The sequence below is a fragment of the Dryas octopetala genome, chromosome 8 (assembly GCF_963921425.1).
Source record: "Dryas octopetala chromosome 8, drDryOcto1.1, whole genome shotgun sequence".
Classification (NCBI taxonomy): Eukaryota; Viridiplantae; Streptophyta; class Magnoliopsida; order Rosales; family Rosaceae; genus Dryas; species Dryas octopetala.
The window spans coordinates 10,650,968-10,664,642 of NC_141373.1; the positions used below are offsets into that span (position 1 = coordinate 10,650,968).

The window sequence follows — 13,675 nt, forward strand, 5'->3', positions numbered from 1 at the left end:
AATAATAATCAGATATAGAAATATCATAGAAAAAAATAGGCAAGGGCAAGGAGAAAGAAATGCACACATGAAAATTATGCAACACCTATTGTGGAAAAACAAATTAAATTATGCTCAATATGAGAAAGCTTTTTGGCATGTGCAAGGGACATGGCCAAAGACTAGATATTGGATGTCCCTCTCCCCATCCCCTCAATGAACCTATTTACATAGTACTATTAGGCAATTAATAACATGAATTAATTGGGGTCATTGAGGAGAGGGGAGGGACATCCGATTTAGAGGGGCTGCCGACCCCTGTTTTGGGGGGGGGGGATTTCTTTATTTTGTTTTATCTTTTTTATTTAATAGTGAAATGAAACTTTTTGTGAAGAAAATTTGTACTTGAGTATGGAGAGGAAATTGGGGGTATCAAGGTGCACTTAAAAAAAATATTTCTTCTATTTGTTGTTTTCATGCAAATAAGTAACAATATCTATTGTGAAAGGAAAATTAAAGGTTCTTTTTCTACAAAATTTATAGGCTATAAAACCAATTTCTATTAAGAAAAAAAAAAATTCAAATGAAGACTCACCACACTCATAGCCGCTCACCAAACTATTTACACTACACAGAACGCTGCACCAATTACACTCACAGCCACTAACCTCACCACACACTACACACACTGCACTCAGGCACTTTCTTCCATACACACACAACCAACTTATTTAAAGCAAATAAAAAATGTATCAATATATTAAAAAAATTATAACAATTGCACCCCATGGGATTCGAACCCCCAATCAAAAAGTTGAAAATGAATCAACTTACCACTTGCTTCGGCTACTCCCGGACATGAAGAGAATATATCAAAAATTCACAATGACATTTGATTCTATAATTTTCTTATAAGAAGTCAAATTGAGAAACTTTCTTCAAATAAATAATTATTTCATTATAAAAAGTTTTTATGTATGCACAATAGAAAATTTTATAGGATAAACTGGGCATGCTAAAATAACAACGTTTGCACAATAAGGAGAGCTTATTCGCACAATAGCTGAAACAAGTGGTAAATTAGAAGTGTAATTCGATATTTTTATTTGGCCAGAACGAAGAAAAGCCGAATAAATTATATTCACGAAAAAACTAGTTAAATGCTCTAAAAATATACATAATACAGCTTATTAAACGAATTACGTTTGCCAAAATATTAGTGTATGTGCAATAAAAAGAGCCCCTTCGCACTCGCGAGAGCGAGTGCAAAGAGGCTAGTACTACTTAAACTAAAGACAAAGACAAAAAAAAACTAAAGGTTTTACTTAAAAATAAATCAAACTCTAAAATATAAAACAAGTCGTCATTACTTGTCAATTATAGGTCCTAATATAGGACCAAATTGGGTCGGCATAAGACATAGATAGTAAGGTTTAGACCCAACCCTTTGCACAAATGGGCTGGATCAGGCCTACCCAGAACATTTAGTCAAATTAGCCCACAAACCTAAAAATATGATTGAATTTGGGTTGACCCTCTTAAGCCATTTTGCTGCCTAGACTTACCCATCTAATTATCACTTGAGTTAATGTCATAAACATGAATTTGTAATCTAGAGATAGATATGTTTTAACTTGAGCCCTAGATGGTAACAATCAATACATGATTCTTTTTCTAGGTGTTTGGTCAAGATAAATTCAACTCTAGACCAAGGATGAAAACTGGGGGTAAAAAAAAAAAAGTTTACAAATGTTCTAGACACACATCCACTATTAGGGACTTAAATCCTCTTCTTTGATTTTGTGTGTCAGGATCTACTTGGCTTTTGATGTAAGGTTGAGAAACTGATGCCTCATGTATTTTGGTGGAAAGAAAGAAAGAAAATTATTTTCCTTTTCACAATCTCTTTGTAGTTATGTCAATGCGACCCAGATCATATAGCTGTTGAGATCATGCCATGGGATGCGACCCAAACCATGGTGTCCTTACACCTCTGAGATCAAAGACCCACCACAGTCCCAAAATTCGCCATGGGTTACTTGATGTCAACTAGTCAAAAACCAGCTAAACTCGAGTTATGGTCATGACTCACCTTCAAATTGGGCACCGTTTACACATTCAACTATTGGTATGACTGTATGTGTTGCTAACCTGTGTAGAAACTACAAATAGTGGGTTTGAGTCTTTGGGCCCCAAGTGGCCGGCCTAAGACCATCACGATTTAAGCAAAATGAGTTTTAAATCCCTCTTATGTAAAATGTAACGTATTTCAAAAAAAGAAAAGTTCATAAAGAGCAAAAAAGAAACAAAATCTGAAATCAATTCCCAAGCCCTAGACATTTTTAATAACCTTAGGTTCAGATTTTTGTTTTGCTTTTATAATTTTAACCTCTAAAAATGTTGTTAAAATTATTTTAACTAAAAAATTTGGGCCAATAATTGATAAGGGCAAATGGAAGGATCCATGCACAAAACATGTCAACCCTCCAAAATCATATCAATCCAGTTCACTTTCAAGCCTCTCTTCCATATGAATAAATAGTAAAGTATCTCTATTTTTTTTTTTTTTTAAAAGGTTGAATTTCCTTTAATGCATGATAATGGATCTACAGGGCTCGGTTGCTTAAAAGAGGACAATAATACGAGCAATGAAAAGAGGGTTGTTAGAACTCTGGGATATTTCAGCCAGCAAATTGGGAATTTGGTAGGCTTAATAATGTATGTGGGCCTAACGATAAGTTGGATATCAAACTTGGGCTTCTTTCAGCCAGTACTTTGGGAGTTTGGCAGGCTTAATAATATATGTGGGCCAACAGAAAGGCCCAGAAACCACCAGACCTTGATTTTACCATAAATACACTAACGCTCATAATCTCATTTCACAAACATCAATACTACACCAACTACTATTCCAAAGTTGGAAAAAGTTCTAAATTCAAACCCCCTCTTCTACTATTAAAAATAAACAAATTGAAAAAAATAACGGTTTTCTTTAAGTAATTAGATCCATCATGTCAGGCATCATAAATTCGTGTGATATGACATTTCCATTCAAGTTTTATTCGGATAAAATGCTATTCATCTCAACTTTTTCTCAACCTAGGTGGTGTTGAGAAAATTCCAAATCATAAAAGTGATACTCCTTCATTTAATATATTGAATATTTGAATTAGATTGGATATGTCAAATAGCTAATTTATGTGTATTTAAAAAAAAATAAATAAAAAGTGTCTCTTAAATTGAAGGAATAAAAAAAAAAAGATAAATTAACCATAAGGAAAAACTTATCCCCACTATCCCACTATTTTGTGAAAATTAGAAGAAATAAGTTTCTCCTATAACTAATTAATCATCTTCTCATCTTCTTCTTTCAAGCACAGAGACACTCTTCATTTTTTTCATTGAATATACATAAATTAATCATTTAACTTATCCAATTCATATTCTTCCTTCAAGTTATAATTTTTTTCTTCAAAAGCACATGAATCTAATTATTTAAAACTATCCAATCTAATTCTATGCATTAAATAAGGCCATAATTTTTGGGCTCGTTCACCCATTAACTATTGGTTTAGAGTTAGAAATATGTATATATATATATATGCTCTAACTTCTTTCTATTCATGTGTCAAACCCACAAATTCATGTATTTAGCTATATCAAACTTCACAATATATAATGTTTTGATGAGTCTCTCCACCAATTAATTTAGAGCTAAATACTCTAATTTCTAGGAGTGGCACATAATATAAACGACAACATCATTACAATAAAAAAAACAACAGTATGTACCACTATTTTCTTGCACATGTCCATGCAATATTTCTATTTAAAGTCACAAGCAGCACAAAGGTTGAGTCTCAGTACCTTAGCATACATACCTGAGATCTCGAGAAGAGAAAAAGCAGGGTGTAGCTACTAGTACAGTGGTACATACTTGTGTTTGGCAAGTGAGAAAACTAACATGGCAATTATTCTCAACAGTGGGTTCGAGATGCCAATAATGGGTCTTGGGCCTCTTGGCCTTTGGCGCATGGAAAAAGATGAAATCAGAGACCTCATCCTAAATGCCATCAACATTGGCTATCGCCATTTTTACTGTGCTGGTACATTATTTTATTATCTACATTACATTAATTATTCCATATATATCATATATGTGATGTGCTTAATTTGGTTTAGACTGTTTAGTTATTTTTATGTGATATGCAAAACGAAATGTTCACCGAGTGATCGAAGAGAAAAAAGTTTATGGTATATATATAATACCGTTAATACGTATCAGTTTATAATTTCTTATCCGATTTATTATTATTATTATTATTATTTTGAAGAACCTCGGTGATACAAGGAGAATTTTAATTATCAACAAAATTATTTTTTATCAAACTAATTATTAATTAAAAGCTGGAATTAATATGATATTTATTTGTGCTTCATACATTTGTTTAATTGGCACATTTCTCTTGAATTGAAGATGAGGAAGCAACTCCACTACAAAAATTTACATTTTGCCCACATTGCAGCTCATTACAAGAATGAAGTAGAAGTTGGGAACGTAACGCACTTGCAGAAGCCTTTCGAACTGGGCTTGTTAAGAGGGAGGATGTTTTCGTTACCACTAAGGCCAGTCTAATATTCAGACCAAAAAAAAAGGCAGTCTAATAATTGAAAATTATCTAAGTAATTGGTTAGTTATAATTCCTCTATTTGGTCCATAAATAATTACTGGTTATCTCCCACCACTACACCAAGACATTGACATATATATTAATTTGTTTCCCTTGCAATATCTTGTCGTTTTATATTGCAGCTTCGGAATTCAGACCATGGGCATGTTGTTGAAGCCTGCAAAGACAGCCTTAAGAAGCTTAAAGTTAGATTATCTGAATTTGTACCTAATTCACTTCCCTATAGCCTCAACGCACACTGGTACAGCTTGTCACACACATTATATCTCCTGTTTGGTTGTTTAATTTCTGATGTTTTTTTTTTTTTTGGGTGTTGTACATGAATTCTCACAGGAGTTGGGACAACTGGTAGTGTTTTGGATGAGGATAAGACACTGGACATGGATACAACAATATCCCTGGAAGCTACTTGGCATGACATGGAAAAGCTTGTCTCAATGGGCTTAGTTCGTAGTATTGGTATCAGGTGCATACCAAGTGTTTTAATAGTATTTCTCTTCACAATGTTAAAGAGGTCTCAAAGTTGAATTGAATCCCCCATTTCCTGTAATAAAAAAAAATAATAATCCTTTATATATACTTTACTTGATGACTAATTCAAATATATCATCTTTTCCAAATTTTTTTAATATATATATATATATGATAGTTTAAACCATGTTATTAATTTGTCTTTCCAATTGGAATTGGTAGCTAGCTCTAACAGAAAATCATTTATATATGCAGCAACTATGACATCTTTCTAACCAGAGATTAACTTAGCTTACTCCAAAATAAAGCCGGCAGTAAACCAGTTTGAAACTCACCCCTACTTCCAGCGCGAATCTCTCATCAACTTCTGTAGGAAGCATGGAATTTGTGTTACAGCCCACACCCCACTAAGAGGTTCTATTGCCAACACCGAATATTTTGGTTCAATTTCATGTTTGGATGATCCAGTCCTCATGGTAAGTATATATCTTCTTTTTTATGTTACTGATATGATATTTGATTGATATACATTATTGGTTTAATCCGACATTAACAATTAAAAATTTAAAAAATGTAAGCGTATAATAATTGTCTAACATAATAACAAAGGTCTGGTAATATGAGGTGATGAGTTTGAAACCTCCAATCTGCATTTCTCACTTCTTTGTTGGTTTGTAAGTTGCAGGGTAGACTTGGACCCATTTGTTGTATATTCTCTTATTCTTATTTTGTCTATATTTTTATATCTCTGCATGTGCAGGACATACATGAGGAAGACGTTAGCTTCATATACATTATTACTTATTAGTATACATGGCTGGATCTTAGGGTACGTAGCCGAGTGAAGCAACCACCTCAGGCCCCTAAATTTAATATACCCCTTATATATTGTGTTAAGGCTAATTCATGTTTAAAAAATAATAAAGCTCCAATTCAAAATTAAAAATAGCCTAATTCAACAAGACTCACATATTCATTGCGGTTCATTTAAAGTAACTAAATAATATAAAAATTCAAAACCTAAAACGTGAAAACCCTCCAAACCCTCAAATACATATATACATGGAGGGTGGAGAGCTCCCGGTCTCCCAAAATTTTAAGGCCGGCCCTAATGATATATTCCCTATTTAAAGTCTAGTGATTATCGACCTGAACCAGCTGGCTGATTTTACGATTGCCAAATGTAATATTCATCTTAACAAACAATGAGAGTTCATGAAACAGTTGTTTACTTTAATTGTCGCATTTCAGGGTCTGGCTAAGAAGTACAAAAGGAGTGTGGCACAAATTGTTCTCCGATGGGGCATTCAAAGGGACGTAGTAGGCATTCCAAAGACATCAATAGTTGAGAGAATGAAAGAGAATCTGCAAGTTCTTGACTTCAAGTCGAGCAAACAAGACATGGACTTGATCAAAACTATAGACAGGAAATATAGGACCAACCTAGCTTCCAAGACTTGGGGATTAGATGTGTATGCATAACTACTTACTATGAAATTCTCTCAATTACTGCTTCCATATATATGTTATGCAAAAAGGAATAAAAGGAAGCTTGTGGAAATCATTCTCCATCCTACTTGCAATAAACTGAGCTTTATTCCAAAGCTCATTGCATCTGTCAGTTTTGAGAACTCAATATATTATTGGGCTTTGCATTTGGCCTTGCCCTTTATATATCTTTGGAAGAGTCTTAACAATGTATTTGCATGCTACTAATTTATTTAGATGCTACAATCATGCTTTAGAATTAAAATTATATTTAAAGTTATTAAACTGTTTATCTAGAAGCAAAAGTGAATGTGTTCGACAAAAAAAGAAAAAGAGAAGTTAGAAGCAAAAGTGAATTTGAGCAGATGAAGATGGAAGCACTTGTAAGGTTGCACTTGTGGCTTATAGTCGTAAGTAGGCAATGCTTATTTGAAAATGGAATTAGTTTCAGAGTAAGCATTTTGATCCAGTTATGGATCATGGCCTATATAAATTTCTCCAGCAATCTAATGATATTACTGTGATCACCTGAAGTGTATGCTTAAGTCCAAAACTACATGGCTTCAAACTTATATTTAATCAATTTTCTAACTCTACTCCAAAACAACATTGTTTTAGATTAAAGCACAATATCAACACAAAAACATAAGGAAAGGTTTTCTATTGCTTTCAGATCACCTCGAAAAACCAGGGCTAATTTATTGGCAGCCTTGGGTCGTAAATTTTTCCCTTATATTTTATTATATAAAAACAGATTGAACCAAGGCAGCCATGGGGAATAGGGGTATGGCCCACGAGTACACTACTACATGTCTAGTACCCTACAAATGTCCCTTCCTAGGGGCAAAGGAATTCTAGGATAGTTCACAACAATCTATGTTAACGAAAGGAGCATGGAAAATATCAAAAAGCTCTCCCTTTGCTTTCATTCAGTTCAGCCACATGCTAATGAAGATATCAGTTAAATTTAGAGACAGGCGAGGGAGAGAGAGGGAGAGAGAAAAAGGGAAATAATACTCCTTCCGAAATATTGTTCGATGAGCTACTTAATCGTAATGTAGCGATTTGTCCCATGTCTGGCCCAGTATTCCTTCAGATCCAGTGGTATTGACAGATCATGGCCTTCTGCTGCTAGCCGACTGAGCAATCTAGTAAAAACACTTCCACTCATCTTCCGCCCACCCATCCGAGCATGACGCTTATTTGGCATTTGTGGTAGTGGATACATGGACATATTGGTGGTGCAACAAGATGACTGCCACCCACCATTCCCCCATTTGTAGCACTGCCGCGGCATTCCAGTGCATGAGCAAACTGGCACTGGCATAGTAGACTCGTCAAAAGAGACGAGATTCAATCCCAAGTCCTGACTATCCCACTCTGATTTATACTTTATTCCATCGGAGGAAGCCCGCCTGTTCAAATCTTCACCTACTTTCTTTCGTGATGGCTTTGATGCCTTTGATGCCCTGTTCTCCTTTGCTCGCTTTGTCTGACGTGACTTGACAGTTTCAGCAGATAGAACTGAAATTGGGAAGGCATCAGTTATATGCATATCTCTTGTGCTGTAATGAGCATCAGCAATGTTAGATGGATGGTTTGGCGGGTGGTGCATGCGCTTAGCTCCACGTTGAATTCCACCACTCAATGGGAAGTTCATGGAATTATCCCGGATATGAAGGGCTGCAAAGGCATTGTCTCGTTCCATTATGGCAGTATCACGCTGAGCAAGTGCTTCATCTCGCTGCCGCAGAGCCTCATCTCTTGCAGCCAAGGCTTCATTCTTTTCAGAAATTGCTGCATTCCGTTCTAGAAGAGCAGCATCTCTCTCATCAATAATGGACCTGATCTTCTTGTTCATGGCTAAGGCATTTGGTTCCTTCACTTGTTGTTGGGCCATCATATTCCACTGCAAATTTCAATTCTTTCCCATTCAAATGGATCTATAATTGCATAATATTACAAAGATATTGAAAGAACATAGTAGTATATGCTTTGTTCTTACTGTAGAGGGCGGCCCTCTATAATAGTCCATCTTGTGTCTCCCATTTTCATGTTGCCGATCATCATCCATTTTTGAACTATTAGCAGCAAGTCTGAAATCAATTTTAAGCCACTAAAAGTTTGTTAACAGCTGGCATCAATGCCCATGGACAAATCTTCCATTTTCGAATGAAAAAACGGAACAGCATAACTCAAATTCAAGTTAAAACTATAACATGCCATGGAGCAAAGGAAGTCTCATCAGATATTTACTTAGTTTTTGGTGACAGAAAGAAAGTTGAAGTCTCTTCAGATTATACAGAACTAAAATCAAATCGGGGATTAAAATCAAATCTAAAGTGCAACTACCATGCCTTCATAAACGCACCAACCTGGCAAAACAACACCCATAAATCACAGAAACAGTTCAATCCTCTAGCTATTAGAGAAAGACGCTGTAAGTGTGAACTGTAAATGTATCAAAGAAAAGCAGAGACTTACAATAGAAACTACAGTCCTGAACACAATTGATAAAAGTTTTATTTTATTTCATCGGTCTTGTCCAGAAGCACATAGAAAAGGAATCAAAATATAAATCTTGCCAAACTAGTAAAAAATGAAGATAAGAACAAAATCCAATGATAAAGGAAGAGCCATATTTACTGAAAGAATATCATAAATAAATCAAATCATGTACTAAGAAATATCTCAAAATGGCAATCTAATGATATTGACATAGCTTCTGTAGCTTACTTCATGGAGAAGACAAGAAAAATTAAAATGATGCAAGGCCCATCAGATGCTTAATGAAAGTTACAACTGCTATTAGCATCAACAGACTATAGATTGATGCTATTACATATACAAATCAAATCATGTATTAAAAATATCTCAAATACCATGAAGAGTTGTTCTAACGATATTGACATTACTTCCATGGCCTAATTGACTAATTCACAAAGAAGAACAGAAAATGAAATGGTGCAAGGCCCATCAGATGCTTAGTGAAGGCTACAACTGCTAATAGCATCACCACCTGAGTCCTTGACCATAGAATGATGCTATTACATATACAAATAAAGTCATGCACAAAGAAATATCTCAACGCATGAAGAGTTGTTCTCATGATATGGACAGTGCTTCTGCTGCTTACTTCATGAAATAGACAAAAAAATGAAGAGGGTTACTACTACTACTACTACTACTACTACTCTCTCTCTCTCTCTCTCTCTCTCTCTCTCTCTCTCTCTCTCTCTCTCTCTCTCTCTCTCTCTCATTTTAAGTTTCTTTATTATCATTCAGTAATATTTATATCCCATCCCTTACCACATGAGATAAAGCCAAAGGATCACCTTTCCATTATTATTGGGAATTCTTACATTTCAATCATCTATATGCAGAGTCTTGAGGCAGGAACTAAATATATTTAGGCAGATAATGAAGTAGACTTGATCTGCTGTTTATGGAAACTTAAAGAACCTTTGTTGACTAAATATACAATATATCATGAACATGGGTAAGCCAAGCAGCATGAATGATAACAATGATAAAACACAATACTCATTGAGCATGAGTTCCTTCCGAACATATTAATTGCTACATTAATACATTAGAAGCGTAAAATACACATGTTAAGCAAACAAAGAAAGACACTATTTTACCTTCGGTACAAAAGAAGAAAATTTGGAAACTTCAAAAATTATTCTTCCTCCTCCCTTGAGATCTACTGACTGAATACCATGGATACATCCCCATGCTTAATAGAGCTGAGGTAACAGACATACAATTGTCATCCAAACATGGAAAAATGTGTTGCGGTCAGCAAATCTTTAATCTCCTATCTGAAATGTTCCAAGAGAAAAATAAAAAAAAGGAAGAAGAAAATGAATTAGTAGAGGCATACACATATCCAACATGTGAATAATTTTTTGATATGAACAACATGTGAATATGCTTAAATCAAAATACTAGTATACATAAGTCCAGTCATAATATTGTAAATCATAAGGTACAAGAAAGTACAAATAAAAGTAGAATCTTTGCAACAAATGGTCCTTCTATGGTGAAGGAAAAATAAGATACTCTTCCAAAAACTGGAAGAATAAATAAAATTCTACTATTTCAAAGTTTGGTAAAGAAACACGAAACAAATTGATAACCTTATCTCTGTTTCCATCATCCTCTCACCCTGCACTTACTCTCCTACATAGCAGGGTCCACTTCTTGTAAGACTCAAAATCAATACTCTAAAACCAACAACCAGTTTTACTAATAAGTTTGAATTTAAATCAACCATAACCTAACCAAAGAAATTAAACAATTTAAAGATTACTTAAACACGCCAAAATAAACTACCAATTCTAAACTAGTCACTAACATATGGTCTCAATGCGAACAACAAGTCACTCGTCAGTATGTGTTATATTCTCTCCAAGGAAAATCAGTTACAACTCTAAACAGTCTGTTGTAGTTCTCAAATTTTATAAACAATCATTCATGAGCTCAAAATACTCACGATTTTGACGAGAAAATAATGATCTTTTTCATTTCCAAAACAGCACCGAGATGGAAAAGAAAAAAATAAGTATTTTTCAAAAGTGATTAAATCAAAATCTTATATTCAACTGCTAAGCTCTCTTTGTTACATTACTGCACACTCCTCCTCCTCCCCCCGTTTCAAACCACAGAAAAGTGAAATAAAGACATAAAAGCAATAAGGTATATAGAAGAACCACGAACATAGCTCACTCTAACTCAGTTCTGCCTAATCAAGCATACATAATTCAACATGCTAATATTCAAGAGCTAAAGAAGCGCAAAAATAAAGTGATTCAAACAAGCATGAGCTGAACAGAAGCAATCACAGAGTACACAGCCCAATCTCACTAAAGCAAAGCAGCTAATTAGCCTAAATTTGAGTAAACACGCTAAAAATGTGTACGAAAATGTAAAAGAATGATGGAATCCATTAATTCGAATACAAAGCAATGGAGTCTCAGTGAAATTAGGTTTCCGAGCAGAGAGTAACATTGTGAATTAACGATCTTTGAGTTTGAAGCTTGAAAGCTGAGAGACATAAAACAGAGAAAGAGTGAATGGAAAAGCACTCACAGAACGAATTGAAGAATCCGCATCGGCTCCGATCGATTCTCGTGCCCAAGATTTTCTTTTTCTCAAGTTTTATTTTCTGAATAAACAAACAGTCGCAGAGAGAGAAAGAGAGAGACGGGGGGCGTGGTGGTGTGTTTTGCTTCAATCATTCACGTCGTTTTTCTCCATTTAAAACAACGACAACCACGACGTCGTTTTCTGATCATTTAAAGAGCAGACGTTAGCAGTGTATTTGCATACAGCATATACCCTAATACGGTAACACCCAATAAAACAAGGTCAAATTTCACTATTGGTTTATGTAGTTTGGGTCATATTTCACTTTGGTTCTTATAGTTTTTATTGTTTTGATTTTGATTAATAGTTTACAAACTATTGCAATTCAATGACACTTTAGTATTTCTATTCATTTAATTGTCAAATTCGCTGTACTTTTGGTAATGAAATTCATTGATTTTGGTTATGTTATTTACATATTGTTAGCGATTCAATGATGAATTTTATGAATTAATGAACGAAAATATTATAGTGTCTTTGAATTGCAATTATTTGTAAACTATAAAATCAAAATCAGAACAACTGAAACTACAAGAACCAAAGTGAAACTTAATCCAAACTATAAAGACCAAAAGTGACATTTAGCCTTAAAAACAAAGGCTAATTACAACTTACATCCTTGAAGTTTGGGGTGATTCACAACTTGTGTCATATCCTTTCAATTGTTTCAATTTAGTACAAAGGTTTTAATTTTAATAAAATTTGGCACTATCGTTTGTTTGACCGTCAATCAGACGTTAAATAATGACGTGTTACGTGCAAGACCCACAATTTGTCCAACCACAAATATAGAGTATTGCACATGACTTACATACTAGAATTATAAGTTTCAAATTACCTTACTCTAAGGTCCATCTATTAAGGTAGCAACCCCTTAGTAGCTTGGCAGTCCCTCACAAACCCTGAAGTGATGTTTGTTAGCCTTATAGGTTGGTCAAACTGTGGGCCCCCATGTGGCACGTCAACATTTAACGTCTAAAGTCTAAACTAACGGTCAAACAAACGACATAGCCAAATTGTATCAAAATTAAACATTTTGTCACGCCCCAAACTCCAGGCCCGTAAAAACCAACAAATACATTTTTAATGAGCCAAGTATATAAATACATTTATTCAAAACAATATTTGGTTTAATCAAATCCTTTGGGATTCATTGTCTCGTCTTCTCCCAACTGCCTCTTCCTCTAGCTTAATCTGCAAAACATCAACAATCATACTGCAGCATGTCCCGGAAAGCTTACTAGAGCTCGTATGAGTGAAATAACTTAAACAATAACCTTAATATATAATCACATGGCCTTAATATACATTTCTCAATTATCACAATCCACAATATATTCATAATAATACAAATCTATAATAAATAATCCTCACATGCTAATAATCCAACTGATAATCAATCAACCAATCCAACAAACTTAAATTGCATAAACATCAACATCAATATTTTTCATGACATTTCAAACAATAATCTCACTTTGCACTTAATATCAAAAGTTTAAGTAGCAAATTTTACTTTTCAAATTGCCACGTAGGTCAGCAAATCATAATTTGAAAAGTGAATTTACTAGATTCTGTTAGAGATGCTCTAACTTGCCAATCTAAAGAATATACAATAAATGTGTGAGATATTTGAGTAGGTCGAACATTTGGAGAGTGGGTATAATCAAATGGCTAAAAAATTTTGATTTAGGAGATTTTTTTATAAAAATGTTCTTTTTAGTGTGGCTAAAAAATAAACGGTTTAGATTATATATCATGTGATGGGCCTAAAAAGATGATTAGTTTCATATTAATTTTCTAACTAGTTAAATTTAAAGTATTTATGATAATTAGTTTAGTTGAGGTACTAAATTAGCACACGGTGGATAGATGTCACCAACATAGCTAGAGAC

The 13,675-nt window shown here is 34.2% G+C and overlaps 1 protein-coding gene and 1 pseudogene across 2 annotated transcripts; one reads left to right on the forward strand and one right to left on the reverse strand.

Annotated features, from left to right (window-relative positions):
• Positions 1 to 3,943: 3,943 nt before the first annotated feature.
• LOC147277117 (NADP-dependent D-sorbitol-6-phosphate dehydrogenase-like) lies at positions 3,944 to 6,623 on the forward strand (annotated as a pseudogene).
• Positions 6,624 to 7,344: 721 nt separating this feature from the next.
• LOC147277118 (protein BASIC PENTACYSTEINE4-like) lies at positions 7,345 to 11,851 on the reverse strand. 2 transcript variants are annotated; one of them, XM_086253542.1, is made up of 4 exons: positions 11,724 to 11,851; positions 10,274 to 10,453; positions 8,635 to 8,725; positions 7,345 to 8,538 (listed from the first exon to the last, which is right to left on the reverse strand). In XM_086253542.1, the coding sequence occupies exons 3-4, from the start codon at positions 8,701 to 8,703 to the stop codon at positions 7,672 to 7,674; spliced, it is 936 nt and encodes a 311-aa protein (XP_086109668.1). In that variant the 5' UTR covers positions 8,704 to 8,725; positions 10,274 to 10,453; positions 11,724 to 11,851; the 3' UTR covers positions 7,345 to 7,671. The 2 variants fall into 2 exon arrangements, with proteins under 2 accessions (XP_086109668.1, XP_086109669.1); XM_086253543.1 differs by having other exon boundaries at positions 7,345 to 8,553.
• Positions 11,852 to 13,675: the final 1,824 nt, after the last annotated feature.

Coding starts and splice junctions, on each gene's coding strand:
- LOC147277118 (XM_086253542.1), bottom strand. CDS start 8,703: ATGGATGATGATCGGCAACATGAAAATGGGAGACACAAGATGGACTAT. Junction 8,539..8,634: donor ATAGAGGGCCGCCCTCTACA/GTAAGAACAAAG, acceptor TGAAATTTGCAG/TGGAATATGATGGCCCAACA.